Below are 23,675 nucleotides of genomic sequence, written 5' to 3' on the forward strand. Positions count from 1 at the left end.
TTTTTTTTTTCGTCGGCAATGTTCCTTCAAAGCTGACCTACATTGGCATCTACCGTTATCTGAGCAACCCTGATTCTTCACTGGGCATGCCGGGCTACGACGACATGGCGCTGATGTCGGATAGTTTGTGTGCTCTTTGTCTAGCGCTGTGTGGGTACAGGTGCGCACAAAAGGTTTGAGATACTTCTGGAGAAACACACACATGCAGCAGTGCTAAGTCCAAGGCATTCGCAGCTTGAGCGGTATTGAAGAAGAGCTCAAGCCAAGTCTGAAGGAGGCTAAGGTACAGTGCGAAAGGCGGGGTTCTCGAATTGAAGGAATATCTAGACAAACAAAGGCGTAACTATGACAGACTAAAGAAAATAATAGCTGCAAATGGACGCAAGACAACCAAGATGGAGTAAGCATTGTAAATTTTTTCCACCTTTTTTTCCCACGTGTAACGGTGAAGCATATATGGTAAGTTGAGGAGGGATAATTTGGTTCTTGCACAGCTCGCTTAGAGAGTCTGGCCAATCGTGCTGTAACTCTTTCCTCTGCTAGCCTGGGGTGCCCATGTGTATATTTGGGGCAGAAAGAACAACGACCACCCTGGTTCCCATTTACATTGTGTCGTGTCATGTTTAGTTGATCATTTAAGGATGCGTAAAATGGCGTTTCGTCGTGGATGCGCGTGTGACGCGCTGCACGTGTTTTTCCAGTCATCTTCTTTTTTCACCTCTACTAGAAACCAAAATAAGGGTTTGAACAAGCCATGTACAATGGAAATGGTGGTGGGCGTGGAAGCGCTCCGCTAGATAATGTAGATACAGTGCCGAATTCCTACCGTAGCCACCGGGATGTGTCCTGGGGAAGTGTGAGAAGTTTCGATGAGCGACGAGGTAGCCCGAATTCGGCGCGATACAGCAGCCGGCTGAGTTGCCGCTCCAGTGTCCGTGATGAGGCGCAGACAATTGACGAGTTCCACCGGAAGCAGCGTGTGGTTCGCTATATGCAGATTGAGCGGGAGCGCGCCGCTCGTTCAAAGTTGGAGCGAGAAGAGCACGAGGATTGGGTGACGTTTCGTGCCCTGGAGCGTGCAGAGCGCGTCAAATATATGGATGAGAGTGAGATATCTGAGCTTCTGCAACGTGAAGCTAAAGAAGCAGAACTAGAGAGACGCATGGCGGAAGAGGCGGCTCGACGCGGCGCAGAGGCGTTACTGGACAGACGACGCGCTGCAGCAAACTCGCGGCCAAAAGAGGAGCAAAAGGCAATGCCAGGGAATATCCGCGGCGGGGCGGCGGAGGCCGTTGCGGCCATGCAGCGCACAGTAGATGAGAGAGCCAAGAGAGATAGCACCAACAATGAGTTAGAATCCTTACGGGCGCTTGTCCAGGAAGGCCTTCAACGTGAGGGGAATCTCCGTTCTAAGCTCCAACAGGCACAGAAGGACGCCGCTGCCGCGAAGGTCGAGGCGCAAGGCGCAAAGCGTGCGCTACAGCTTGCAGAGGAGAACCAGCTGCATGAAGGCAGGCGAGCCGGCGAGGAGACCGCGGCGAGGAAAAGAGCGGAGAAGCGGGCCGTCTCCCTTGATGAGAGGCTGGAAGAACTGCGGAAAAAGGCCTCCACCTTGGAGGAGGAACTGCGACAGGAGAAGAGCAACGAACAGAAGAGTGCAGCTGCGATCAAGGAAAAGGAGAAGCAGTTAAAGGATGCCCGAGGGCAGCTTAGGAACGCCCAGCAAGAAAACGCAGGGCTAGAGGAGAAGTGCAAGCAGCTGCAGGCAGACAACGACGGACTGGTGCGGAGGCTAAAGGATGCCTCACACGACAAGGCCGTGGCGAAGCAGCAGGCGGCCCATGCGGCCACACTCGAAGGCGAGCGTGAATTGCGCAGAAAATCCGAGGTCGAGAAGGCGGAATTGGCGCAGCAGCTTCAGGAAGCAGAGAGTGAACGCAAACGACTGGAGAAGACAGAAGAAGATATAAACTCTTTGCAAAAACGACTGGAACACCAGGGAAATGCTCTGAGGCGTGCCAATGATGAAACAGAGGCGTTAAAGGAACAACTGAGGAACGAAACGGCTGTGAGAATGAAATTTGAGCAGCTCGCTGCGCAGTGTATCCAGCCCAGAAATGATGCTGGCGACAAAGAAAAGCTTGAGCAAGCACAGAGGGAAGCAGAGAGGTACCAGGAAGAGGCTGTGGCAGTTCGGAAAGAATTAAGAGAGGTTCGAGACAATGCAGACCGAGAGATCGCTTCCCTCAGAGCCTGGTGTAACCGGCTTACTGCACAATGTGATCGACAAATGAAGGAACTGCAGGAGCAGATAGAAAATGGTGAAGCTTACACACCTCGCACAGGCCGCAAGGGGGAAGCGAGGAATGGAAAGGATAACTCAGAAGATGTAGCAGAGAAAGTCCTCCCAGACTCTTCTCTAGCAGTTACCAAGCTTCAAGCCGAGCTAGATGAGGTGCGGAAGCAGTTGACGGAGAGCAAACTGAGGGAGGAGCACGCTATTGCCTTGGCCGAGTCTGCACGTCGACGGAACAGTGCTTCCGTCAACGCTGAACAGCAGGGCGAATCTGCCTTGCAGAGTCATACTGATAACTTATCGAAGAATAATGGGGACCTGAGGGTGGCCGAGGAGACTGCGAATGCCGCCCTGAAACGGATGGAAGCAGAGAAGGAGCTCATGGAAGGTGAACTCTCTACTGAGCGGCATAAGGTTATTGAACTCCAACGGGAGAGAGACTCTCTGTTGGAGAAAGTGAGGCTCAAAGAGTCTGGAAAGTCGGAGTACCTAAAGGTAGAGGAACTGAAGGCCGGGAGTGGTGTGCCTTGTGCAGGGACAAATGGTGCTTCAGGGGACGTTGTAGAGTTCCTTCAGCAAATAGCAGTGCTTCGCGAGGAGGTGGAAAAGGAGAAGCGTGCGCATGAGGATGCCGAACGTGAGGCTGCCGCGCAAAAGGCGCGGGCTGACAAGGAATCAGAAGCCCGCCGGAGAGCGGAGGATGCCTCCAGCAAGGCACAAAAAGAGAAGGCTAAGCGTGGGTGTTGCTGATGAGAAAGCAAATGTTTTTTTTAAATTATTATTGGTGCAGAGAATTGTGCCCTTTTGTGTGTGTGTGCCTCATTTTTCAATGTGGCTCCTCGGAGTCAGGCATCGTTCCCCCCTCCTTTCCCCCCTTCCCGCACATGTCCATGTACTTCTGTGTAGACGCAATGATGGAGCTCTCTCAGTGGTGTGTGTTGGCTTCCTGGTCAGCCCCTTTGGGATATGCAGTTCGCTCTTGTGTTTGTTTGTTTTTGGTTCTAGTGTGCGAGATTTTATTTCCCTTCTCTCGCGATGGACGCGGATCCCAACGAAACGACGGTGGCTGTGCTGGATACGACGGAGGCAAACAGCGTGGAGAACAGGATTGCGCGGCGACGCAGCACCCTTCCAAGCATGGAGCTGCCGGATGGCTCAGGGGGGATTCCGGTGTCCAAAAACTGTTCATTTGTTGAGGCCAACCTGGTTTCCGACCCGCAGGTGTGGAATCACCGTTTCAATGGAGCGTTCATCACACCAAGTAGAATGGGGCCCTCAAATGAAGAATCGTCGGCATTGTCGGACCCCAACGCTGATAGACCACGCACCCCCGAGGTGACGTGTTGCTCTCTATTTTTCAGTTAGCTGCATTTATATGCAACCCTCTCGCGCTCCAGGAGACCCATGTTCTTCTGGGTGTGACGCGCGTGCCGGTAACAGTGCTTGGGGTGGGTGGGGGCTGCTACTCCCCCCACCTCCCGTCTTCTTCTTTAAGACCACACTGTCGTTGCATGCAACTGGGGAGGCTGAGATGAAAATAGAGTCACAACTTATCTTTCTTTTGGGGACAGTTTCACGTTGAGTGCCAGATGGTGAACTGAAGACAAAAACGACATGAAAGGAATACTTCTCGCTTTTTGAAGGGCTTTTATTTGCTTTGAAGTTGTCTTCTATCTCTGTGGTTGGCGTGCCAACCTTTGCATTGCGCTCGTATTGTCGATCGACTGCGGGTTTACATTTCGACCTTTACCGTATCAGCGTCAACGGTGGGCAACGGCAGAATCCCGTGGGCATTTCTGGGAGTCATGACCTCCCTCATTGTCTTCGTGTGCCGATGTAACTTCTGCCGGGCATTTTTTTTGGAAAGGAAAGCGGAAGTGATAGCATTTGCTTCTGAGTGTGTGTGTGTGTGTATGCGCATGTGTTCGTAATATTGTGTAGTTGCGTTCCGCAGAGGAGCGTGTAGCCATTGACAAGCACTTCCGTTGGGCCCTGCCATTTCGGTTGCCAAAGGGTACTGCGCTTCGTCATGCAAATTGTGCTCAGCAGTGCTGCTCCTTGTGTGATGAATTCGTGGTGTTTTTTTTTCCTTTTCGTGTTGATAGTCTTTATCGCAAGACAACAAGAGATGATGAAGCCGGCAACAAAGCTTTGCTTGGGTGCGTTGCTGGAAAATGCTGGTAGTGTTGGCACCGGTATTCGACGGGAGATTATTGGGGCTATTGTCAACTTATCGAAGAAGGGAGCCCCGGCTGTGCTGGATTTTTGCATGACGTGGCTCAGCAACCACCGCATTGGCTCCATCCCGGTGGTGCAAAGAACTTGCATTTTGTGAGCTATGGCGAACATTGTCGGCGGTGTCGAAGCACAAGAGCTCTCCACCAGCGAGGCGATCAGTCTGCTGCGCTGTGGCCTGCGCGAAATGACAGCCATATCCGACCTCACGTCAGAGTGGTCGCGGGAGGCGTTACGTCTGGTGGTGGGGCTGTGTGTTCTGTTTTCCAGAGAGGGCTGTCCTGAGCTGCTCCCTTGCCTCAAGGACGGCACGCTTCCACATTTTTACGTCCTGCTGGCTATTTGACACCTTGCAGAAAGGGCCCCCAAGAACCTTCTACCATATGTCAAGGAAATGACGACAAAACTGCAACCTCCGCTTGGTGCTGCTAAACAGGAGAATCATCGAATGCTGCTCTCGCGCGCGTGTGGATGCCTCGCGGAGGTGTTGGTGAAGGTGCACCTCAACGCACCAGGCAACCTGATGGAGTACAGTGACGTGATGTATTCTACTCTTAGTTTTTTCCTCGGAGACTACAGCCGCTGCAACGAGCAGCGCGTGCGTGTTGTTGTTGCATACGCTCTTGGATGCACCTTTGCCGTCTGCAGCGACGAGAAGAAAATTGAATTGGCGGGGAAGGTGGTCTCATTGGTGGTTCAAGGATTAAAGCGTGAAAAACCACAAGAGGCGTCTTTCCCGTTGAGAGGTATGACAGCGCTCTTTTCGTGTGTCACGGATACTGTGCGCATGTCGCTGTAACCCTTTGTGGAGGAGACGCTCCACGCAATTGTGCAGCTCTCGGGGCGTATCGGGCTGAATAACATGAATGCTACGGAGTACATAAACAACGCCACTATGGCACTGTCAAAGTCTTTTCTTGGTGAGATGCTAACAAGCGCTTCAGCGCTTATGGAGGCGAGGAAGGATCCTCACCTTCGTTGCGCTGTTCTTGATGTACTGCGTACGATTGTGTCCCAATGCGATGACCCGAAGAGTGTGTTGCAGCCTTTCGCAAATGACATTGTTGCAATTGTAAAGTTGACAATGAAGACACAAGAAGAGGCGGCAGTTCGAAAATGTGTTGTCGAGTACATTTTAGCGATTTGCACATCCAAAGCAGATTTTTCGCTGGCGGCAGGATATAGCGACATCCTTTCGTGCCTTATCACGTGTGCCTCGTTCAGTGAGAGGTGTAGTGATTCACTTGCTGAGGTGAGGGATGCCAGCCGTAATGCATTGATGCTGCTTGCTTCGTCGAGAGGTACATTGGTCCGTCAATTGTGGCCCTCATCTTTGAGCATATGCGGGAATACCCTGTGAGGCCTTTCCTTATTAACAGTTTATGCTTGGTGTGCAACAGTGTCATCCAACTAGCGAGCCGTGTTTCACATCATTCCTCATTGTTCCATGCGGACTTTACCAAAACAGTTAACGTTCCGCGCCCGGGAATGCTTGCTTCTTTGTTTCTTTCCCAAGTCATGTTGATTGAACTTCACCGCTCAGAGGACCTATTTACAATCCTCGAGGCGGCTTTGGCTGTTGCCCCTATCATAGACGACCCCTACGAGCAGCCTGCCCAGGAAGACGGCTGCGCTGCGATGCCAATCACAAATTTGTGGGCGACAGGGATTCCAAAATTGCAGCGACTCCTTGCAACTGAACCCACAAAGAAGGCATGGGAGGAGGAGGTTGAGAGGCTGACTGATAAAACCTTCAAAACGAAGCAAACGGAGGAGTGGGCAATGCAGGTCATCTTGGAGTGCTTGGAATTGCTGCAGGCGTATCAGGCGCACTCATCCATGCTCCGGAGTGCACTCATTATTGTGGGTATTGGGTGTAGCCAAACGGTGAGGCGTGACCTGGTAGCCAGTTCAGTGGAGGCTGTGATTGATGTCACCAACCACGAAGATCCGGAACATATCGTCGGGCTTCCTAAGTGTCTTGGTTATGTGGCACGAAAACACCTGGACACGGCCTTGGGGGCTCTGCGACGACTAGCCAAGGGTCTGGAGAAGCGGGGTTTCTTTGCCTCATGTGACAAGACAAAGAAAGAGTTGACGGAGGGCTCGCGCTCCATCGCCGCGCTTGGGTTTGGGTACGCTTGCAAGAACATGGAGTCTGCCGCACTACCATCACGTCTCGACACAGTTGTCTTCCTTGTCTTGCTAGCTATTGCACGCGAGGGCCATACAGAGGGTAACCGGATGGCCGTGTTTGAGGGGTGTTTTCTGATCGGTGCTGCCGTTGCGCAGTACGACAACTATTTGTTCAAGTGCCGTGATGAGTTTCTACTCTTACTTCTCCGTGTTATGCAGCCATCAGCTAAAGGGACATCGGCGGACTGGTTGCGTTTCAGCGCTTTTGCTACTTTACAGTCTCTCGTTGGATGTACGCCTCAACCGCCGCTAGGCGATTTAATCACCCGTGCACTAATCGACTGCGTCGTACGAGCTGTCCGCAGCACTGTCGACGTGAGCACGGACAGGGATGTGGACACGATCAATCTTTTAAGCGAGGTGCTTCGTCACCACCAATATTTAAACGCGATGCCAGTACTCGAAAGACTAGTGCCGCTGGCTGTGCTGGAGAAGGGTGACGCAAGGTGTCTGGCGGTGAAACTGATTCTTGCCACCCTGGATGGCTGCAGGGTACAGTTGGCAGCCTGTACGGCGCGTTCCCCCGAGTGGGTTGGCGCGTTTGTCAGTGTGGGAAACATTATCGGACGGCTGGTGCCTCGCATAATAGACAGCTGCCGTGATTTGAGAGTGGAGGCTGTAAAGGGTGTGATTGCTGGCGTCTTAATTGCTCACGCATCGACTGAAACAATGGCGCAGATGGGTGACAATGGTCAAGAGGCGCTCCTGGCGCTGGGACAACGAGCATTCGTGTTTAATGGTGATCGCACACTAGGCGCGGAGAAGGAGGTTATCTCTATTTTTAAGACTCTATGCACCATTCTGGTAGAGCAACTGCAGCGGCGCGAGCACGTCACCTCACTTTCGCGAGCACTGCTCTTCACTGGCATGCTTGACGCCCAAGGATATGCCGCGGTGGGCGCTTGTGTCACGATGCATGGTCTTATTCGTGGTCACGGTAAGGTGCTCGGCGCGACTGACGTTCGTGAAGTGCTTGATGGACTCATTGAAGCACTTAAGAATGACTCTCTCAGCGACCAGGTACGGAGTGGTGCGTTGACAAGCGTACGCAACCTCACTCTCCACCATGTCGTTTCCTGTTTTGATAGCTTAATATACACACCAGTACCACACAGCACTGCTGTTATGAGCTGTTTCGAAGCTATCGCAAATGATATCTCCCTCTGTGAGCTCCTCATACAACACATCCTGGACACCGTGCTGAACAGTCCCATGACAGACGCTGCATCTGCACATGGCAACAGTCTCGCTGCGTCTTCCAAGGTACTCTCTGCGGTGTGCGGGGCGGGGTGGATCGCCCAAACCGAACGTGGTAGTTCTATCTGCCGTGGGCATCGTGCATCCTTATACATGGCTATAGTTCTCTTCCTCACTGCGTGCCGAAGTGTGAATGATGATAGCGCCACGGTTCTCTGTGGGACTGCGTTGAAGTATGTGATAATAAACACTGTGGAGGATGTCACCATCGTTCGCTTTGATCGCTATGAGTGGAACAACTTTGTCGTGGAGGAGAGCTACTTGACGGCTATTGGTGAGGCGGTTTGCTACTGGTGCCGTGACGGCTTGGGCGACAGTATTGATATAGACCGTGGGAAGATCGCCGACGCGGAGAGGAGATTTGCGATGGAGCCTTCCTCGCCGTCGCCCCTTGCCTACGAGTTGGCGCGGTTTATGCTACCGTACTGTGGCCATGTTTCGGTGGCCCACCGCAAGGCTGCCGTGTGCGTCTGCGGTGAGCTTATTTCTTTTGTATTGAGAGACGAAGAACTCATCCGCGCTCTAATAATGGCATTATTATAAAGGACAGGGGACGATGAGGAGGCCGCCACACGAAAGGTCATCCTTGCAAACATTGTAAATGTTCTCAAGCATCCATATACAGCCATTCATCGTTTTGCGGCGCCCATCCTGTCAGCTACCTTGGGGTGCATGGAGTCGCAGCATTCTTCTCTTGCTGTGAGTGCCATCAATGTTATTGGCGTGTTGGGGGAGGAGCTGCAGGACAAGTCCCTCATGAACGATTCTTTCGTGACGATCGCCATAAAGGTGAGGTCATTTTTTGAGCATGAGGATTCGAACCTCCGGTGCGCGGCGTTCGACTGTTTCCGGAAACTCTACTCCCTGGCAAACCGCGATTTGTAGGAGAGGGTCTCCGTGAGTCAACACGTGTACCAGTACGTGGTACCGATGCTGTTGCACTTGGATGAGAGGGATAAGAATGTTTGTGTCGCTGCAAAGGGTGCGGTGCGTGAGTGTTTCACATTTATTGCCCATCTTCAGGACGACGCAGAGTTGAAGATAAAGCAGATTTCGTCCAAACCGCACATGCACATTGCACATGAGACAGAGGTTGGTGAGCTCTACGATGACGTGGCCTCCGTGTGGGTTTTACATTTTCCCGGTATGATGAGGGAATACATGTTGCAGACTGTGTCATTCACACGGTCACCCACTGAGCTGCTCCGTAGAAACGCTGCGTGGATTCTGGGGGCATTTGTGAGTCGCATTGCCCCGGGGGAGTTGTCTCGATGTGGTGTGGAGCAGGTCTCAGCCTCTCTCGTTGAGCTCGTTGGCGCCGCAGAGAAGTCTGAGACTGTACGAGTGGCAGCTGCGCATGGAATTGGTTTGTTTAGTGGCATTTAGATCGTATGTTTTTTTTTCTTTACCCTATTTCTGAGCACCCATTAAGTGGGTTTCTGTGTACGGATGTTTTGGTGGTGCATGTCTCTTGCTTTCTTTACCGCGTCATCGAGTAGGAGTTTCCGCATGGAACTGCTGACTTGCACGCGTGGCGAGTTCGAAGTGATGGCGGAGGGATTGGCAAGGCGTTTGGTGGGATGGCGGATATACCGAAAGGAAGATATTTTTGGTCGGATAATCACGTGGCTTGAAGGCTCTAGTGCGCTTCAGCGTGGTGTGGGAGATGACCACAGTGAGCGTCTAATCGTAACATTCTTTCTTACCTACAGTGAGTGCTACTGTCAGCCGCAGCTGCACTTTTTTCCGGAGCGCCCGCTGAGTGCTCAAGAGTTGTGCACGTTGATGGGCGAGTGTGTGTGCTCAGACGCTGAAGAGGGAGGAAGCTACGAAGCCCCTATAATATCCATGACATTCTGTGAAGAGTTGCAAATGGCGCTCTGGGGTCTCCATCAATGCGACACCATGCAGCTCCTGACAGCCGTTGCGTCGGAAGGTGTCAAGGGGAATTTGCTCGAGTTGTTTCTGCAAGCCGTTGGCCAGCTTGTCGGGTTGGATGAGAAGCTTCTTCCATCGTGTGCCGCGTTGGCCACGCGGTGTCCTCAGACATAAGATGGTGGCGTTGTCTTTGCTGCAGTGAGCATCTCTTATTAAGGGCGTTGGATATGCGAATTTCGTTTGGTTCCCCTTTGCTTCTCTCATTTTCAAGGTTGACCACTGATGCGGCGCTCCTGGCGCGTGTTGCGAGCAGCAGAACGTGGACCGTTTGACCCCTACCGTATTCTGGGGCTCGCCCCCAATGCCAGTAAGGAGGAGGTGAAGAAGGCATACCATCGACTGGCGCTGCGGTACCACCCGGACGGCGGCCCTGAAGGTAGCAAGGAGCGATTTCAAGCGGTGAATGAGGCCTACGAGGCGTTGAAGGACGGCAGGTGGCGGAAGCACGATGCCGATGGTGAAGGCCCCACGGGAGGCGGTGGACGTCACGGTTGGGACCCGAAAATGGGAATGTACGTGTACGAGCAGCCGGGGTCAACGACAGAAAACTATGTCGATAGCCGGACGCAGACGCTGCTCCGTTTGTGTGTATTATGGACGACTGCCTTTGTGGTTGTGCGTTTTTTCCTTCTCTGGGTATTTCCTTTCGCGGGGAATGCACCAACTGTTGAGTGGATTGCTGACAGTGATGGGAATGGGGTTCGTGTTGCTTCAGCGACAGATGGAAATGGGAAAGGTGATATGGCTGGCACATCATCAAATTCTGTTCACGCTAATGAGGACGCTGAGTTTATGCGAGCATACAGTGCCCCTTTTTCGGTGGGCGCGTCTACTGGCGATGACCCTTTGCGTAGGAGTTGATGTGTTGGTGCAAAAGGTGCCATATTTTGGAGTGGATGATGTGCTTCATGCAGAACAAGTTCTAATAGAGGGATGCTGCGCCTCCATGCCTATGCACTTTTCTGGAGGGTCTTTTGTGGTTTCTTGTCATCACTACATGTCAAAGGATACTCTAGTATGTCATTCCAGCGGGAGGCGGTTCAAATAGTTACCCCCTCGGTCCTACGCGCCCGGTGCTTTGGCTACATCTTGGGAAATGGAGTCAAGTGTATTGTTATCCAAGATACCGACGCTAAGATCCCTGTGGCCGTTATGAATATTCTTGCGGGAACTCTAAACGACCCGGAAGTGGTCCCTGGTCTCGCACACTTCTGTGAGCACATGCTTTTCATGGGTACGGCCAAGTATCCACGTGAGGATGAGTATAACAGCTATATCAACAAGAATGGTGGATCCACGAACGCCTGGACAACTGATATGGGGACCACATTCTACTTCACCGTGGCGCAAGACGCGCTGGAAGGGGCGCTGGAGCGCTTTGTCGAATTCTTTGTTGCCCCAAGTTTCAACCCCAGCTCAATGTCGCGGGAGGCCAAAGCTGTGCACAGTGAGGACGAGAAGAACCACAGCGTGGACTTCTGGCGAATTGATGAGTTGCAACGGTCTCTCGTGGATGCAAGGCACCCACGAAGCCGGTATGGAAACGGCAACATCACAACGTTGTGGGATGAGCCACGGGCTAACAATGTGGACGTCCGGGAGAAACTGCTGGAGTTCTTTAACACGCATTACGTCTCGGGGGCAGCCTGCATCGCTGTGTATAGCGCTCTGCCTCCAGAGTCCGTGCTTCGCATCATAGAGCCACCGCTGTCGAGGTTGCGGGCGGGGGCGCCTACCCCTTTCTGCTTCCTCCCAGCTGGCGAGACGCTTTTGGCGGAGACAGCAAAAAATATGTGGGTGAATGTCCGCACCGTTAAGAAAGCACGGTGTATTCGTTTGCTATGGCTTGTGAAGTCAGACAGCGCCTCATGGCGGTCGTTGCCCGGCGCGTATGTCTCACATGTTCTTGGTCACGAGTGCAACTCTTCTGTCATTGGCATTTTGCGCCGCGAGAATCTGGCCACCGCGATGCTTGTTGGCCCCCGTCGTATTGACAACGACAACGTGGTATTTAGTGTCGATATTGAACTGACCGTGGGGGGGTTTGGGCGCGTGGTGGATGTGGTGGACATGGTATACCAGGGCATTGGCCAGGCGACGCGCGTGGACGATGCCGTGTACGCGCAGATGAAGGCAGAGGCGAGGCTTACTTTCGAGTCCTCTGATGTCAGCAGCAGTGCTGTCTCCCTCTGTGCGGAACTCGCGGGCTCGGCGAACGAGGTGGACCTGCAGCACTGCTGGATTGGCGGGGATGTGGTACTCGAAGATGATGTGGCTGCGCAAGAGGCTTACACAGCTCAGTTGAGGCCGGAGAACTGTGTTGTGATGCTGATGTGGGGAGACATGCCTTGCGATAGTTCTGCGGGGTCTCCGCCCGCTGCCGAGACGGAAGTGGGGTTAGGGGAGAGTGACAGCGGTACAGAAAAGAGGAACCAATCAGAGGAGGAGCAAGAAGAGGAGGAGGAGGAGGAGGAGGAAGGTGGAGGCGCAAGGGATTTGTTTGAGAGTCTGCCTGACTTTGCCCGCGTGCCGTGCAATTCCACCACGCGCTTCCACCACACGAAGTTCGCGATGCACCGCATTCCCGATGGGGTTCTCTCGCGCTGGGCTGCCAGCCTGCGCGGGCCGTGGCACAGTGCGCTTGCCCTCCCCCCTGTCAATCCGTTCCTCTCGACGGACTTCACGCTTTATTGCAACAACAATGACGACGATCATGCTGGTGTGGAGACATTTCACACCGGATACGGCGTAGCGCTGGTGCGGAAGGATACAGGGAGGCACAAGTCGTTCAAGACGTCTGTGATGTGGAGTGGCCTTTCGCCCTGCGCGTACGCGTCGCCAAAGAACTGTTTCTACACGCAAGTGGCGGGGCATATCTTGTGCGACGCCATCGCAGAGATGAGCTACTTTGGTGAACTTGCGGCCCTGGAGAACACCGTTAAGATGGGCTTGGGCGGTCTGACACTGGCCGTGACAGGGCCACAACACCGTTTAGTGGATTTTTTCTTGGCCATATTAGAAAAGGCCTACACCCAAGCTATCCTGTACGGCTCAGTGGAGAAGTACAACATCTACGCGGAAGCAGTGGTGCGGCGTCTTGCAAGCAGAGTATCCGCACAGCCCTACGAATTGGCAACGTCAAAATTCTCAAAGGTAGTGAAAAGAGTTATGCACACCTTTGAGGAGGTGCTCGTCGAGGCGGCATCTGCATCGCACGATGAGTATCTATCCTTCGTGAAGAACTATCTGTTGAGCGGTGTGTACTTTGAGTGCTATGTTGCCGGGAATGTCCCTTCCACAGCTTACGTGCGGGAGCACTTAGTACGTGGCGTTGAGGAGACGCTGCGAAGATTACAAGTACCACCCGCAGCAAAGGAGAGTATTCCCCGATTCCGTGATACATACGCGTTTACTCGGGCTTCTCTACCGGTACCTCAGCCTCCGCTTGTGGATGTCCTGAGTTTTCCCCCGTTTAGCGCAGATAATCCAAACGTTGCAGTGATCCTCGACATTTATCTTGGCGAAGTTACCCCACAGCTGTGGGCTCTCTGCGACAGTATGCAGAAACTGTTATCTTCCAGCTTCTTCGATTCCCTCCGCACACGGGAGTCTCTTGGGTATATTGTCTACTTGCAGTCTGTGCGGATGGAGGGCACGGCGCACCTGCACTTTGTTGCCCAAAGTGCCTTGGATGGTGTTGACGGTGTGTATCTTCTCTCCCGGATCATGGCGTACCTCGCGGCTGTGGAGGAGAACCTCACTGCTGTGTGCGATGACGCAGAGGTCAAAACAGTTGTGAATGGCCTTATTGAAGTACGTCGGAAGCTTCCCGCTTCCGTGGAGCAAGACTGCGCTGACCTGGTGAAACGCTACCTGCATCCCGTCGGCCTTGACTACAAAGAGGCAGAGATCGAAGCTCTCCAACAGGTGGACGCCGCAACTCTTCAGAATTTTTTCCACACGTATATCGCCAACTCGAGTCCATCCAGACATGCACTCGCAATCATCATTAACAGCGCTGCGTCAGCTAAAAATAACACTCTTTGTGGGCCTGATGATGTCCCCTGCGAGATCACATTACCGCCGCGACGCCTGTGCGAGGAGCCCCCGGCTGGTGACCAGGACCCAACGAAGGACTTTCTGCAGCTGCCTGATTTTGAGGCGGCGCCGATGCACATCATCGTTCGGAAATATATGTCACCCGAAATGTACCACCAAAACTTTCCAGTTGTGCCTAGCCACTCCTTCTAGGGAAGAGGAGATTTCAGAAGCTAATAAAGTGGTGTCTCTTCGCAAAGGGATCGACATTGATATATTAATAGTGGGATGAGTGTGAGCATTGATGTTTTTGTATCTAGATGCTGCTGCTGCAGTGGCCAATGTGACATCGGCTCTCCAACACCTTTTATTGTGGGTGCCTGCGAAAGGAATCGTCAAACCTTACTATTTCTTTGACAATACATCCATAATGATTCCGGCTTGACTTCATACCTACTAGGTAAGAAAGTGTCGCAAAGTGTGAGTTTTGAAAACACGCATCCAACCCAACCCTCTCCGCCCCGCGCGGGAGGCGTGTTAGGGGCGTTTTCAGCACCTCCTTTGCGTCAGTTTCATAACCAGTAACTCTTTTGTATTTTTCCCTTTGGACACCATCTATGCGAATTCCTGAGGCTTTGCCGACATAAGATGTGAGACTTTCTCCACTCTTCTCTACGTCACGAAGGACGGTAAGGTACAGACTATTCTGTCAAGCCAAGGGCCTGTGAAAGGGTGGTAGGAAGGCTAAGAAAAGCGTAGCTTTTGCCGTGCTATGCACGCTGATTCGGATGAAGAGGCAGCTGCCTCGTTCCTATCAGGGGATCACAAAGTCCCATTCAGTGCCGGTACAGCTGATCCTCCTCAGTCTTGGCTTGCGAAGAAAACCAGCGAACTGAGTAGTCTTCAGCGCACCCTTTTGGAATTCGATGTTGGTGTGCCTGTAATTGTGAACTTCCGTGTGGACGGTAAGATGTTCTCTGTGCATCGCGATGTGTTGCAAAAGGATCCGCAATCAGTACTATTTCTGCTGGCAGAGAGACTATTCTGCTGCGGTGACGACAGAGGCCGCGGTAGTGACGTGATTGAGATCCCTTCGCGGGACGCAACTCTCTTCGGTATGCTGCTGAACCTTCTCCGCGGCTACAGAAGCCCCGTCCCGGAGGCATACCGTGAGGCCTGCTACAAGGAGGCATGCTTCTACGGCTTGCAGCACTCGTGGAAGTCGCGGTATCCCGTCGCTTCCTCCGGGCCCTTCCACCCGCTTCCGTGCGGCAATACGCTCTTCGCGGATTTGGTGTGCGCGGCGGCGAGCCCATTCTACTCGAGCGGCCTGCACTCCATCATGTTTGATGTGAAGCGGTGCGAGACGGTGGCTGTCGGGGTTGTGGCGGAGGGCGCACGTCTGGGAAGTGCGAACGACGCGATTAACTGTGAGGGCTTCGCACTGTTCTGGAACGACGGGCGGGTGATTCATAACATTGGAAGATTTGTCCTCGACAAGGCGAGTAGCTCCTACACTGCTGGCACGAAGATCAAAGTTGCTTTGGACTTCGAGGAGCATATCGTGCACTGGACGCTGCCGGGCGAGCGAACCGCGGCGGTGGTGCGACTTCCTGAAGGAACAAAATTTGCATTTGTAGCGGTTGTGATGAAGGCATCAGAGTTGCAGGTGATACACGGCGAGTAAACTGTGGAGTTTCTGCATATCTTGCTTTTGCATTACTCCTCCTCCGGGTTTTGTTTTTGTAGTGTGTGCCTGTTTTTTTTTTTTTTTCAATCGTGAACTGTGTTTTGGCATCAAATGCCTCTTCCCCTTGTGCCTGGGCCTTTCGCACATTCGATTCATTTCGCCATGGCGTTTCCCATCTCTCGACGCTTGCGACAGAAGCGAAGATAAAAGGGCCGCGTACTAACGGAAGGTAAGACTAATGCGGAGGGCGCTGCTGCCGACACGAGCCATTGTTGCCGTGCCTCTTTGGTATGGCTGTCGCCTCTTCTCACATGACGGCGAGAGCAGAGCATCGGCACCTGAGAGTGCGAGCTCGACATCAGGCACAACAGCAACAACAACATCAGCAGCAGCAGCAGCAGCAGCAAAAGCTGGAGCAACTGCGGCCCAAACAAACACAACAGGGGGAGCAACCGCGAAACCAACGAACGCACCAGCAGCAGGAGCGGCTGAGGTGAAGGAGGAGTACAGCATTCCCACGGCCGACATCCTTCGGGCGGTGAAGCAACGCGATTTTAACGCCTTTCAGTCGCATGCCGTCGGTATTGTTCACCACAAGTGGAAAGAGGAGCACAATATCCCCGCGGTCTGCCTGCTCATCTTGTTGGTTACATGGTACTCCGTATCGAGTGCGCGGCGCCGTGTGGTTCGGTCCTGCAAGGCGACCGAGGCCAAGGTGAAGGAAGAAGCAGAACAGACAGTTGAGCTGGTGGGGACACTTGTTCGCAAGTGGAGGCAAGACATTCAAAGGGCAGACCAGCACCTGCAGTTGATACTGGATAAGAATAGTGAGCTGACGAAAGACATTGACCGCATGACAGCCGCTTTGCGTCAGTGCTACGTCAACGTGCCAGCCAGCAAAGGGGCACAGGCAAAGGAATCGGCGCAAGAGTAGAATGCTCATAGCGAATAGTACGACTTGCGTAAACTTTTTTGTCTGCCTGTTTTTTGCGCGGTATTTCTCCTCCTCTCCCCTGGGTTCCCCACACTTCCACGATGTTTCTCTTTTTCAGCTGCGCCTTTTCCTTTCCCCGCAGTTGTCCCTTCCCAGTGTAGAGATGTACATCTCGCAGTTGTTTATTTTGTCCCCCCGCGGTGACAAACTCGTCTTCAAAGATTACCGGCAGGACGCCCCTCGCAACGCAGATGAGGTCTTCTTTCGCAAGTACAAGTTCTGGGACGGCGCAAACCATCAAGCGCCGGAGGGTGACTGTCCGCCCTTCTTCATTGAGAAGGGCGTGAATTTTTGTTTTGTGAAGCGGCGGGAGCTCCTCTTTGTGTGCACGTCTCTGGTAAACGCCTCCTCCAGCCTCACAGTGGAGATTCTGCTGCGAATCGTGAAGGTGATTAAGGATTACTTGGGGGTCCTCTCGGAGGAGAGCATCCGCAAGAACTTCACACTGGTGTATGAACTGTTGGATGAGATGTTTGACGTGGGCGTTCCACAGGAGCTCAACGCCGAACGCTTGCGTCCGTACATCTTCAACGAAGTTGTTCCTGCGTTCAATTCGGAGGCTACCTCAACCGAGTCCTTCTTTGGGAGGCTGAGGCGAGGGGAGCTAACTGATCGGACGCGGGCTGGTGATGCTGCTGGCTCCTCTATTGTGCAGGCTTCGGGCGAGCGGAAGAACGAGATTTTTATCGATGTTGTGGAGCGACTAAATGTTGTATTCAATAGTGCTGGACAGGTGGTGGTGTCGGACGTGGACGGCTCCATCATAATGAAGAGTTTTCTCGCCGGTTCCCCTGTGCTGTATTTGAACCTCAATGAGGACTTGGTGGTGGGGCGTGGCAGCCCGAACAGGATGCGGTACGCATCGGTGGTGCTCGACAGCGTTAACTTTCATGAGGATGCTGATTACTCCAGCTTTGAGACAGAGCGACAGCTATCGATTCGGCCCCCCGAAGGCGAATTCACGCTCATGAACTACAGATTGAGCGCAGAAGGTGCGCAGCCATTCCGTCTCGTGCACTCGCTTGAGCTCCTCTCCACCTACCGAGCGGAGATGACACTCCAGATTCGAGCCGAGATACCCGCCTCAACGCATGGCATTGCCGTGATGGTGAGAGTCCCTCTGCCTTTGGCGTGCACGGCGGCGGCTGTGGAATTCGGTATCGGAGCCACTGAACAGTCGTACGACTACAAGGATGAGGAGAAGTGTGTAATCTGGAGCATCGCGAAGTTCCTTGGTGGAACCGAGCAAGTGTGCAAGATCCGTTTCTCAACGACCACACCCATCACCGCAGCAACAAGACTTGATGTTGGGCCTATCTCGATGCAGTTTGAGATCCCGCAGTATAGTGTGACTGGCTTGGGCATAAAGGTGCTCCGGCTGGAGGAGCGTAGCAGCTCCTACAATCCCTCCCGGTGGATTCGGAACGTGGCTCTAGCGAACTCGTACGTTTTTCGTGCGCATTGAGATGCCTCGTAGGGGTTCCTTGCTTATTGTTGTGTTTTGTTTTTTGGTTTCTGTCACCGCTGCCCGCGTCGTTGCTCTATTTCCTGTTGCTTTGTCCACCCGGTTTGGTCTCCCTCCACTGTTTCCATGACTTGTGAGGGCATCATAATATTTGAGGGGGGAAAAAAGAAGAGTGAAGGGACAGCAGCACCCATGGCAGCAGCACCACGGTACCACTACGAGCCGCCACCGCGGCTTTACGTGGGCGTTGACTACCGACGGGACCCTCTGTTTTTCCGCATTCCGTCCCCGCGGGGCCCGGTGGGCGGCATGCCGTGTGAGAGCCCGCACCAGCAGCGGCTGGAGGAGGGGGCCCTGCAGTCTGCCGGCGCAACGGCAGTCGCAGAGGCGCCGCTCCCCGCTGTGGTGCACGACTCGCCCAACAGGACGTCGCGTGGAAAAATGGCGCCGGACTGTCATGTGCAAAAACAACAAGAGGGTGCTATGAATAGCAGCAGTGACTCACCGAAGATTCCACGTTTGGAGGTACCGGGTCGTGACAACAACAACAACCATGGGGCGGTGTGGCAGAGTGATCTGCTCTCCCCACGGGCTTTAAACAAAAGGACCTCATGTCATCCTTCAGCCTCTGTCCACAATGATACACGTGGCAGGAAGAGTGAGGCCATTGCAGCAGCAGCCCAAAGGCCCCGCGCCCGTTCAGCTGCCCTTGGGAGTGAGGCTCTATCTCGTCTGCTGAATGACGGCGCAGCCCATACCCCGCGGCTCACACGTTCTGCAATTCTACGTCGTGAGTTCAACGCTTCACACACGGTGAATGGGGACTCTTTTCAGTCTCCTTGCGGAACCTCAAGCCGTTACTACTTCAACGTTCAGCGTATTTCGCAGGAAAGAAGGGGCGGAAACCCCATTCACAGCAAGGGGGCGGGTGTCCTTTTAGAAGGCACTTCTATTTGTACTACCATTGGTTTGGAAGCTGGCTACTCTTCTGGGCGTGTGAGGGAGAGCCCATCGTGGGATGATAAGTCGTCACCACGAGAAGCGAGTGCTTCTGCAAATGCTCGTGTAGTTCACACGAGAGGCAGACTTGGTGGTGCCGAGACGGCCAGCGGCCGAGTCAAGTCGTCACGCCAATTCACACGTACAGATCGTGCCACAAGGGCACCGCTTAGTGCAGTGGATAGAAATCGGCAGCACAGCCGAGAAACCCTAAAGGAGCGGGAGGGGGTGCCCCCTGTTCCGGAGCTGCGCGACATCGTGCTGCGACTGCAGAGAACTCGAGGTGTTGGGGTTAGGAATGATACAGTGCAAGCAGATGGTGCTGCGCAGAGTTCTGTGACGAGGGTGGGAACAAAAACTCAGCCAGACCCTGATATTTTGTACGATCAGACGATGGAGGAAGGGAGGGAACCCTCCGACTCTGCGCTTGATCGACAGAACGTGCCTCCAGTTGGAGAAGATATATTATCCTTGACCGACATCGTCAGGGAAAGTGACGTAACAGTGCTATCTGATAATGCTGAGGAGCTGAACGATGGGGACGCTCAGGAGGATGAATACAATCATTGCTGTATCAGAGGTGGAGACAATGATGTCGATGTTGTGGCTTCGCACGAGTCGCAGGATTCGGCAGTGAACCCGGACGATGCAAAGCCTCCCTGCGAAGGTGTGGAAGTAACTTCCGACCGGGGTGCTTCTGGTCCACGAGAGGGTACAGTGCCTCCAGTGGACATGGTGGAGGCGGTCTACGACTTCTCCTCGGATGCATTTTCAGAAGAAACAGATGTCACGCCACACAGCCTGAGTGGTGAAGAAAGAGACGTGTCCTCCCCGCCGCCGTCATATTGGCGTGAGGAGACGCTTCCTATGGTGGAGGCGAAGGCAGCGTGTTCGTCGCCGTCGGAGCTGAGCGCGGAAGACGACATGCCGCAGGTTATTAACCCTGGGCGATGGAGCGAAGGCAGGGCCACTGCCACCGGGTCTCCAGATGCCGTTGCGTCGGTCGGTACTTTGTCGTCGCTCTCGGGACGCGAATTGAAGGAGCGGGTGGCGTCAATCCCTCGCTTCCTCATCGTGGAGTACGCGGCGACACGGAAGGTAAGGCCGGCGCGCCTCCCGACGAGCACTACGCTGCCCAAGTATATGGCACTCCGGCGGCGCGTCCAATTGGACTTGCTGGGGGAATTTTTCCGCGACTGGCGTGCATGGAGCACGCGCTCCATGACGGCGCGGCGTGTGGGGGAGCGTCGAACGGATCGCCTTTCTGACGGTAATGCTGTCCATTCCGCATGCCCTGCAGCTGCGGCTCAAACAGCTGCTCCAGTTGGAAACATCGCACCGCAAGAAACGCAGCATGTGGTGTGGGTGGACCCGACTGAGGAGCGGTGCGCCACTCCTGCAGGCGCCGCTGCGCCGTTGAAAGAGAAGAAAAGCCCACCACCACTCTCGAGTATCCTGCTGGAGCGTGCGCGCATCCAGGAGAACTCCTGTCAGTACGGCGGCCCGAACCGAGCGACCGGCGCCGCACACGAAAACACAGACAGATCGGAGAGCAGCAGTTTTTGCTCAACGTTGTCAACCGCAAAGGGGGAGATTTCTGGAGATGAGGATGGCAGCCCCCTTGCTGGTGATGGTGGGCGGCGTGTGGCGGATGTGCAGCAGTGCCGACCTCCACGTCCGTCTACTCCTGTCAACTGCACCTCGCAAGGGATGGAAGGTATGCGCAGCCACACGTCCAGTCCTTCACGCGATGTGTCGAGGGAGTCATCGGAGGAGGAGGAGGGGGAGGAGTCGAAGCGGACGGTGGACATAGGGGAACTTTCGCCCATCACAGAGGAGCAGGCAGCCCCCCCTCATAGAATCAAGTACTACCATTTTGACTTTTAGATGAGGAATTGCAAAAAAAAAAGGCCTTCCCAACGCGTTCCGGTGACATCCGTGGAATGCTCCTCCCCTCTCTGCCCCAGCCGTCGTCTCTGCCTCCACGAGAATGCCTCAACTTTCTGTTCTTCTTGGATGAAATAGGTGCAATGAATGGCTTTGCAGCAATAGCAGCCCGTGATGAAAAAGCAAGCGGATCGGAGTGCAGAAAACGTAGCGTGACCATCATGGGGTCCGTTGCATCGTCTGATGATATTCAGGAAATCGCTTGGGACACACACGAGGCGTGCGCTGTGCCACGATACCCAAATCGGGACGACTTCACCGATGAAATGGGAGAAGCACCGCGTGTCGCGCATTTGCATGTGGGCGATGCAGCGGCATGGGATCGGCCCGGGGATGCATATACCGACTGGTCTCCGGATAGTGGGATGATCAACGTAAGTCCGCTACGGTTACAGATGAACGACACACACGCATTCCACGAGCGGATATCGTGCCACACCATCGAGGAGGTCTCCAGTGTTCTTTCCGTTGAGGAAAAAGTGCCCCTAAACGCAGAAGTGGCAGCAGCGAGGGCGATGAAACTTTTTCTCTCCTCTGCGCAGTTTCTTCGGGCGTATCAACACCTGAAAAGCATTGTACAGCAGCGAACATATCGGTGCTACTACATTAAGTGGTTAGAGTCACGGATGCGACAACCTAAGAGATCTGCATCGACGCAAACGACACTGCGGGAAAAGCGGTGTTCACCCAGCATGACAAGTTCTCTTACTGAGTGGGAGGTGCCCACTGCGGAAAGGGATGCCCCGTCGACGCGTCCGCCTTCGAGCTCATCGGAATTCCCCAATGAGTACTACTCAGGGAGGGATGGATTCGGTGGCCCCACGCCACATAACCAGCGGGACCAGCCCTCCGCGCCTACGCCAACCCATCCTTTCATGCTAGTCAACGGCACCCATACCTCCACTTCTGAGCCACCATCGCCTTCAACGCTGAGGTCCAGGAGCAGGCCCCACCTTCTGCAGGACTATGGGCAACAATCGCCATCCCCACAACGTGGTGCCGCGCAGGACGATGACCTCCCATGCACACAACTCCCACACCTCACCCACTTCGGCCGAAATGTCACCGTTCTTGATCCACAAAACAACAACGTAAGGCCTGATGTCGTCTGGTATAGATGAGGGTTCTTTCTCACTCTGTCTTCCATTGTAGACGTCCAACCCGTTCTCTATCGTAACTTTCAACTTGCCCCGGGCACCACCTCGGCGTCACCACTTGGGGTCTACAGCTGTCATACTGCAAGGAAAGCTTCACCTCTTAAATTTTTACTCCTAGATTACTAGCACTGCATCATGGCACAAACCATAAAAAACGTTGCGTGCTGCGCCTACATCACGCCCACGCATGACAGCCCCAGTAGCGTCCTTGTCGATACAGAAACTGGCGATGTTCTTGTGCGTGGCGGGACGGCGGGCACGTCGCGATTCCGCTTCGACAGTGTGACTTACCACCCCTTCTACGCCACGGTGTACGAGGCCGTGCTGGCGCGCTATGTGGCGGAGAACTTCAGCGAGGGATGTCCGTACGCCTGCGGGGCGCCGACGTGCCCGGTGCATGGCGCCATCATTCACGGAGAGCTCTGCGCCCACTCCGCTGAGCTTTTTCACGCGTTGGTGCTCGCGACGGTCCGCCACGCCCTCGACCTGACGGCCAGCACGTGCCATGCCACTGTGCGGCTTCAGTACAGTGTGATGCGCGTCTACTCATGGGGTGTCACTGACGTTTTGAACCAGCGCGTTGTGGCGAAACGCCCAACGGGTATCTTTGCAGGTGATCCCAGTGAGTGGTCGAGCTACCACCTACAGCATAACGTGGTCACAACACGCGACGATGCTGTCCTCCGAAGTTCACTTATCTCTGCTTGTGCTATTCCGGAGGGTCATGCTTGTGTTGTTTTTAGCCTTTCCGCACGGGCGGGGACAGTCTCAACGTCCTGTGCTTTTACCATCTCTCTGCTGCCGCAACTGCGTCACGGGAACCGGACCTTTCAAAGCGACCTCGGTGTGCTGCGGGACTACATCGCAGGACACCCTGTGCCTGCAGACAAGTCGTGCTGGCTACTCCGTCAACTCCTTCCTTCGCCGGAGGTTCGTAGCATGGCCCTTATTACATGCATCTCTGGGGATGAAGCACTTAGGGAGGAGACTTTGCACAGCTGCACACATGGGTGTGTCGTTATCGAGTCCAACTATCAAAACAGTAGGCTATCAGACTTTGATTCGCCGCAACTACTAAAGCTTCATGCACGCAAACAATTAAACTCAGCATCAAACAAAACTAAACGAATCGAAAACGAAGACCCTAAATGGCAGGCCGCTCTTTACCAAACACGGCCCCAAAGTTACAATGCAATACACAATGGACATTACTTCGACGCCGCCGCCCAGCATAAAAGAAAAACGACACAGCGGCTGGAGGCTGAGCTCGAGGAGCGTGTCCGCGAGGTGGAGGGGCGCGCCGCCGCTGCTGAGGACGCTGCCCGCCGTCGTAGTGCCGCCGCGAAGGACAAGGAGGATGCCGCACAGCGGCTGGAGGCTGAGCTCGAGGAACGTGTCCGCGAGGTGGAGGGACGCGCCGCCGCTGCTGAGGACGCTGCCCGCCGTCGTAGTGCCGCCGCGAA

The 23,675-nt window shown here is 54.1% G+C and overlaps 18 protein-coding genes across 18 annotated transcripts; 17 read left to right on the plus strand and 1 right to left on the minus strand.

Moving 5' to 3' along the window:
- Nucleotides 1-754: 754 nt before the first annotated feature.
- On the plus strand, nt 755-3,046 carry DQ04_00661060 (200 kDa antigen p200; the record flags this gene model as incomplete). The annotated part of the gene is made up of 1 exon (XM_009309455.1): nt 755-3,046. The coding sequence occupies one exon, from the start codon at nt 755-757 to the stop codon at nt 3,044-3,046; it is 2,292 nt and encodes a 763-aa protein (XP_009307730.1).
- A 285-nt stretch (nt 3,047-3,331) lies between these two features.
- DQ04_00661070 (hypothetical protein) lies at nt 3,332-3,661 on the plus strand (the record flags this gene model as incomplete). The annotated part of the gene is made up of 1 exon (XM_009309456.1): nt 3,332-3,661. One exon carries the CDS (start codon nt 3,332-3,334, stop codon nt 3,659-3,661), a length of 330 nt encoding a protein of 109 aa, XP_009307731.1.
- A 664-nt stretch (nt 3,662-4,325) lies between these two features.
- DQ04_00661080 (hypothetical protein) lies at nt 4,326-4,631 on the plus strand (the record flags this gene model as incomplete). The annotated part of the gene is made up of 1 exon (XM_009309457.1): nt 4,326-4,631. The coding sequence occupies one exon, from the start codon at nt 4,326-4,328 to the stop codon at nt 4,629-4,631; it is 306 nt and encodes a 101-aa protein (XP_009307732.1).
- A 3-nt stretch (nt 4,632-4,634) lies between these two features.
- On the plus strand, nt 4,635-4,877 carry DQ04_00661090 (hypothetical protein; the record flags this gene model as incomplete). Its single annotated transcript, XM_009309458.1, has 1 exon — nt 4,635-4,877. The coding sequence occupies one exon, from the start codon at nt 4,635-4,637 to the stop codon at nt 4,875-4,877; it is 243 nt and encodes an 80-aa protein (XP_009307733.1).
- A 48-nt stretch (nt 4,878-4,925) lies between these two features.
- Nucleotides 4,926-5,330, plus strand: DQ04_00661100 (hypothetical protein; the record flags this gene model as incomplete). Its single annotated transcript, XM_009309459.1, has 1 exon — nt 4,926-5,330. One exon carries the CDS (start codon nt 4,926-4,928, stop codon nt 5,328-5,330), a length of 405 nt encoding a protein of 134 aa, XP_009307734.1.
- A 63-nt stretch (nt 5,331-5,393) lies between these two features.
- DQ04_00661110 (hypothetical protein) lies at nt 5,394-5,891 on the plus strand (the record flags this gene model as incomplete). The annotated part of the gene is made up of 1 exon (XM_009309460.1): nt 5,394-5,891. The coding sequence occupies one exon, from the start codon at nt 5,394-5,396 to the stop codon at nt 5,889-5,891; it is 498 nt and encodes a 165-aa protein (XP_009307735.1).
- Nucleotides 5,892-6,019: 128 nt separating this feature from the next.
- On the plus strand, nt 6,020-8,527 carry DQ04_00661120 (putative HEAT repeat-containing protein 7A; the record flags this gene model as incomplete). Its single annotated transcript, XM_009309461.1, has 1 exon — nt 6,020-8,527. One exon carries the CDS (start codon nt 6,020-6,022, stop codon nt 8,525-8,527), a length of 2,508 nt encoding a protein of 835 aa, XP_009307736.1.
- Nucleotides 8,528-8,656: 129 nt separating this feature from the next.
- DQ04_00661130 (hypothetical protein) lies at nt 8,657-8,869 on the plus strand (the record flags this gene model as incomplete). Its single annotated transcript, XM_009309462.1, has 1 exon — nt 8,657-8,869. The coding sequence occupies one exon, from the start codon at nt 8,657-8,659 to the stop codon at nt 8,867-8,869; it is 213 nt and encodes a 70-aa protein (XP_009307737.1).
- A 45-nt stretch (nt 8,870-8,914) lies between these two features.
- On the plus strand, nt 8,915-9,370 carry DQ04_00661140 (hypothetical protein; the record flags this gene model as incomplete). The annotated part of the gene is made up of 1 exon (XM_009309463.1): nt 8,915-9,370. The coding sequence occupies one exon, from the start codon at nt 8,915-8,917 to the stop codon at nt 9,368-9,370; it is 456 nt and encodes a 151-aa protein (XP_009307738.1).
- Nucleotides 9,371-9,493: 123 nt separating this feature from the next.
- Nucleotides 9,494-10,036, plus strand: DQ04_00661150 (hypothetical protein; the record flags this gene model as incomplete). The annotated part of the gene is made up of 1 exon (XM_009309464.1): nt 9,494-10,036. The coding sequence occupies one exon, from the start codon at nt 9,494-9,496 to the stop codon at nt 10,034-10,036; it is 543 nt and encodes a 180-aa protein (XP_009307739.1).
- A 108-nt stretch (nt 10,037-10,144) lies between these two features.
- DQ04_00661160 (putative chaperone DNAJ protein) lies at nt 10,145-10,783 on the plus strand (the record flags this gene model as incomplete). Its single annotated transcript, XM_009309465.1, has 1 exon — nt 10,145-10,783. One exon carries the CDS (start codon nt 10,145-10,147, stop codon nt 10,781-10,783), a length of 639 nt encoding a protein of 212 aa, XP_009307740.1.
- A 156-nt stretch (nt 10,784-10,939) lies between these two features.
- DQ04_00661170 (putative peptidase, putative,metallo-peptidase, Clan ME, Family M16) lies at nt 10,940-14,173 on the plus strand (the record flags this gene model as incomplete). Its single annotated transcript, XM_009309466.1, has 1 exon — nt 10,940-14,173. One exon carries the CDS (start codon nt 10,940-10,942, stop codon nt 14,171-14,173), a length of 3,234 nt encoding a protein of 1,077 aa, XP_009307741.1.
- A 559-nt stretch (nt 14,174-14,732) lies between these two features.
- Nucleotides 14,733-15,647, plus strand: DQ04_00661180 (hypothetical protein; the record flags this gene model as incomplete). Its single annotated transcript, XM_009309467.1, has 1 exon — nt 14,733-15,647. The coding sequence occupies one exon, from the start codon at nt 14,733-14,735 to the stop codon at nt 15,645-15,647; it is 915 nt and encodes a 304-aa protein (XP_009307742.1).
- A 241-nt stretch (nt 15,648-15,888) lies between these two features.
- DQ04_00661190 (hypothetical protein) lies at nt 15,889-16,584 on the plus strand (the record flags this gene model as incomplete). The annotated part of the gene is made up of 1 exon (XM_009309468.1): nt 15,889-16,584. The coding sequence occupies one exon, from the start codon at nt 15,889-15,891 to the stop codon at nt 16,582-16,584; it is 696 nt and encodes a 231-aa protein (XP_009307743.1).
- Nucleotides 16,585-16,747: 163 nt separating this feature from the next.
- Nucleotides 16,748-18,109, plus strand: DQ04_00661200 (AP-4 complex subunit mu; the record flags this gene model as incomplete). The annotated part of the gene is made up of 1 exon (XM_009309469.1): nt 16,748-18,109. One exon carries the CDS (start codon nt 16,748-16,750, stop codon nt 18,107-18,109), a length of 1,362 nt encoding a protein of 453 aa, XP_009307744.1.
- A 192-nt stretch (nt 18,110-18,301) lies between these two features.
- Nucleotides 18,302-20,995, plus strand: DQ04_00661210 (hypothetical protein; the record flags this gene model as incomplete). The annotated part of the gene is made up of 1 exon (XM_009309470.1): nt 18,302-20,995. The coding sequence occupies one exon, from the start codon at nt 18,302-18,304 to the stop codon at nt 20,993-20,995; it is 2,694 nt and encodes an 897-aa protein (XP_009307745.1).
- Nucleotides 20,996-21,051: 56 nt separating this feature from the next.
- DQ04_00661220 (hypothetical protein) lies at nt 21,052-22,176 on the plus strand (the record flags this gene model as incomplete). Its single annotated transcript, XM_009309471.1, has 1 exon — nt 21,052-22,176. One exon carries the CDS (start codon nt 21,052-21,054, stop codon nt 22,174-22,176), a length of 1,125 nt encoding a protein of 374 aa, XP_009307746.1.
- Nucleotides 22,177-22,326: 150 nt separating this feature from the next.
- On the minus strand, nt 22,327-22,719 carry DQ04_00661230 (hypothetical protein; the record flags this gene model as incomplete). The annotated part of the gene is made up of 1 exon (XM_009309472.1): nt 22,327-22,719. The coding sequence occupies one exon, from the start codon at nt 22,717-22,719 to the stop codon at nt 22,327-22,329; it is 393 nt and encodes a 130-aa protein (XP_009307747.1).
- Nucleotides 22,720-23,675: the final 956 nt, after the last annotated feature.

This window comes from Trypanosoma grayi (genome assembly GCF_000691245.1).
Source record: "Trypanosoma grayi strain ANR4 Tgr_66_V1, whole genome shotgun sequence".
In the NCBI taxonomy this organism is placed as follows: domain Eukaryota; phylum Euglenozoa; class Kinetoplastea; order Trypanosomatida; family Trypanosomatidae; genus Trypanosoma; species Trypanosoma grayi.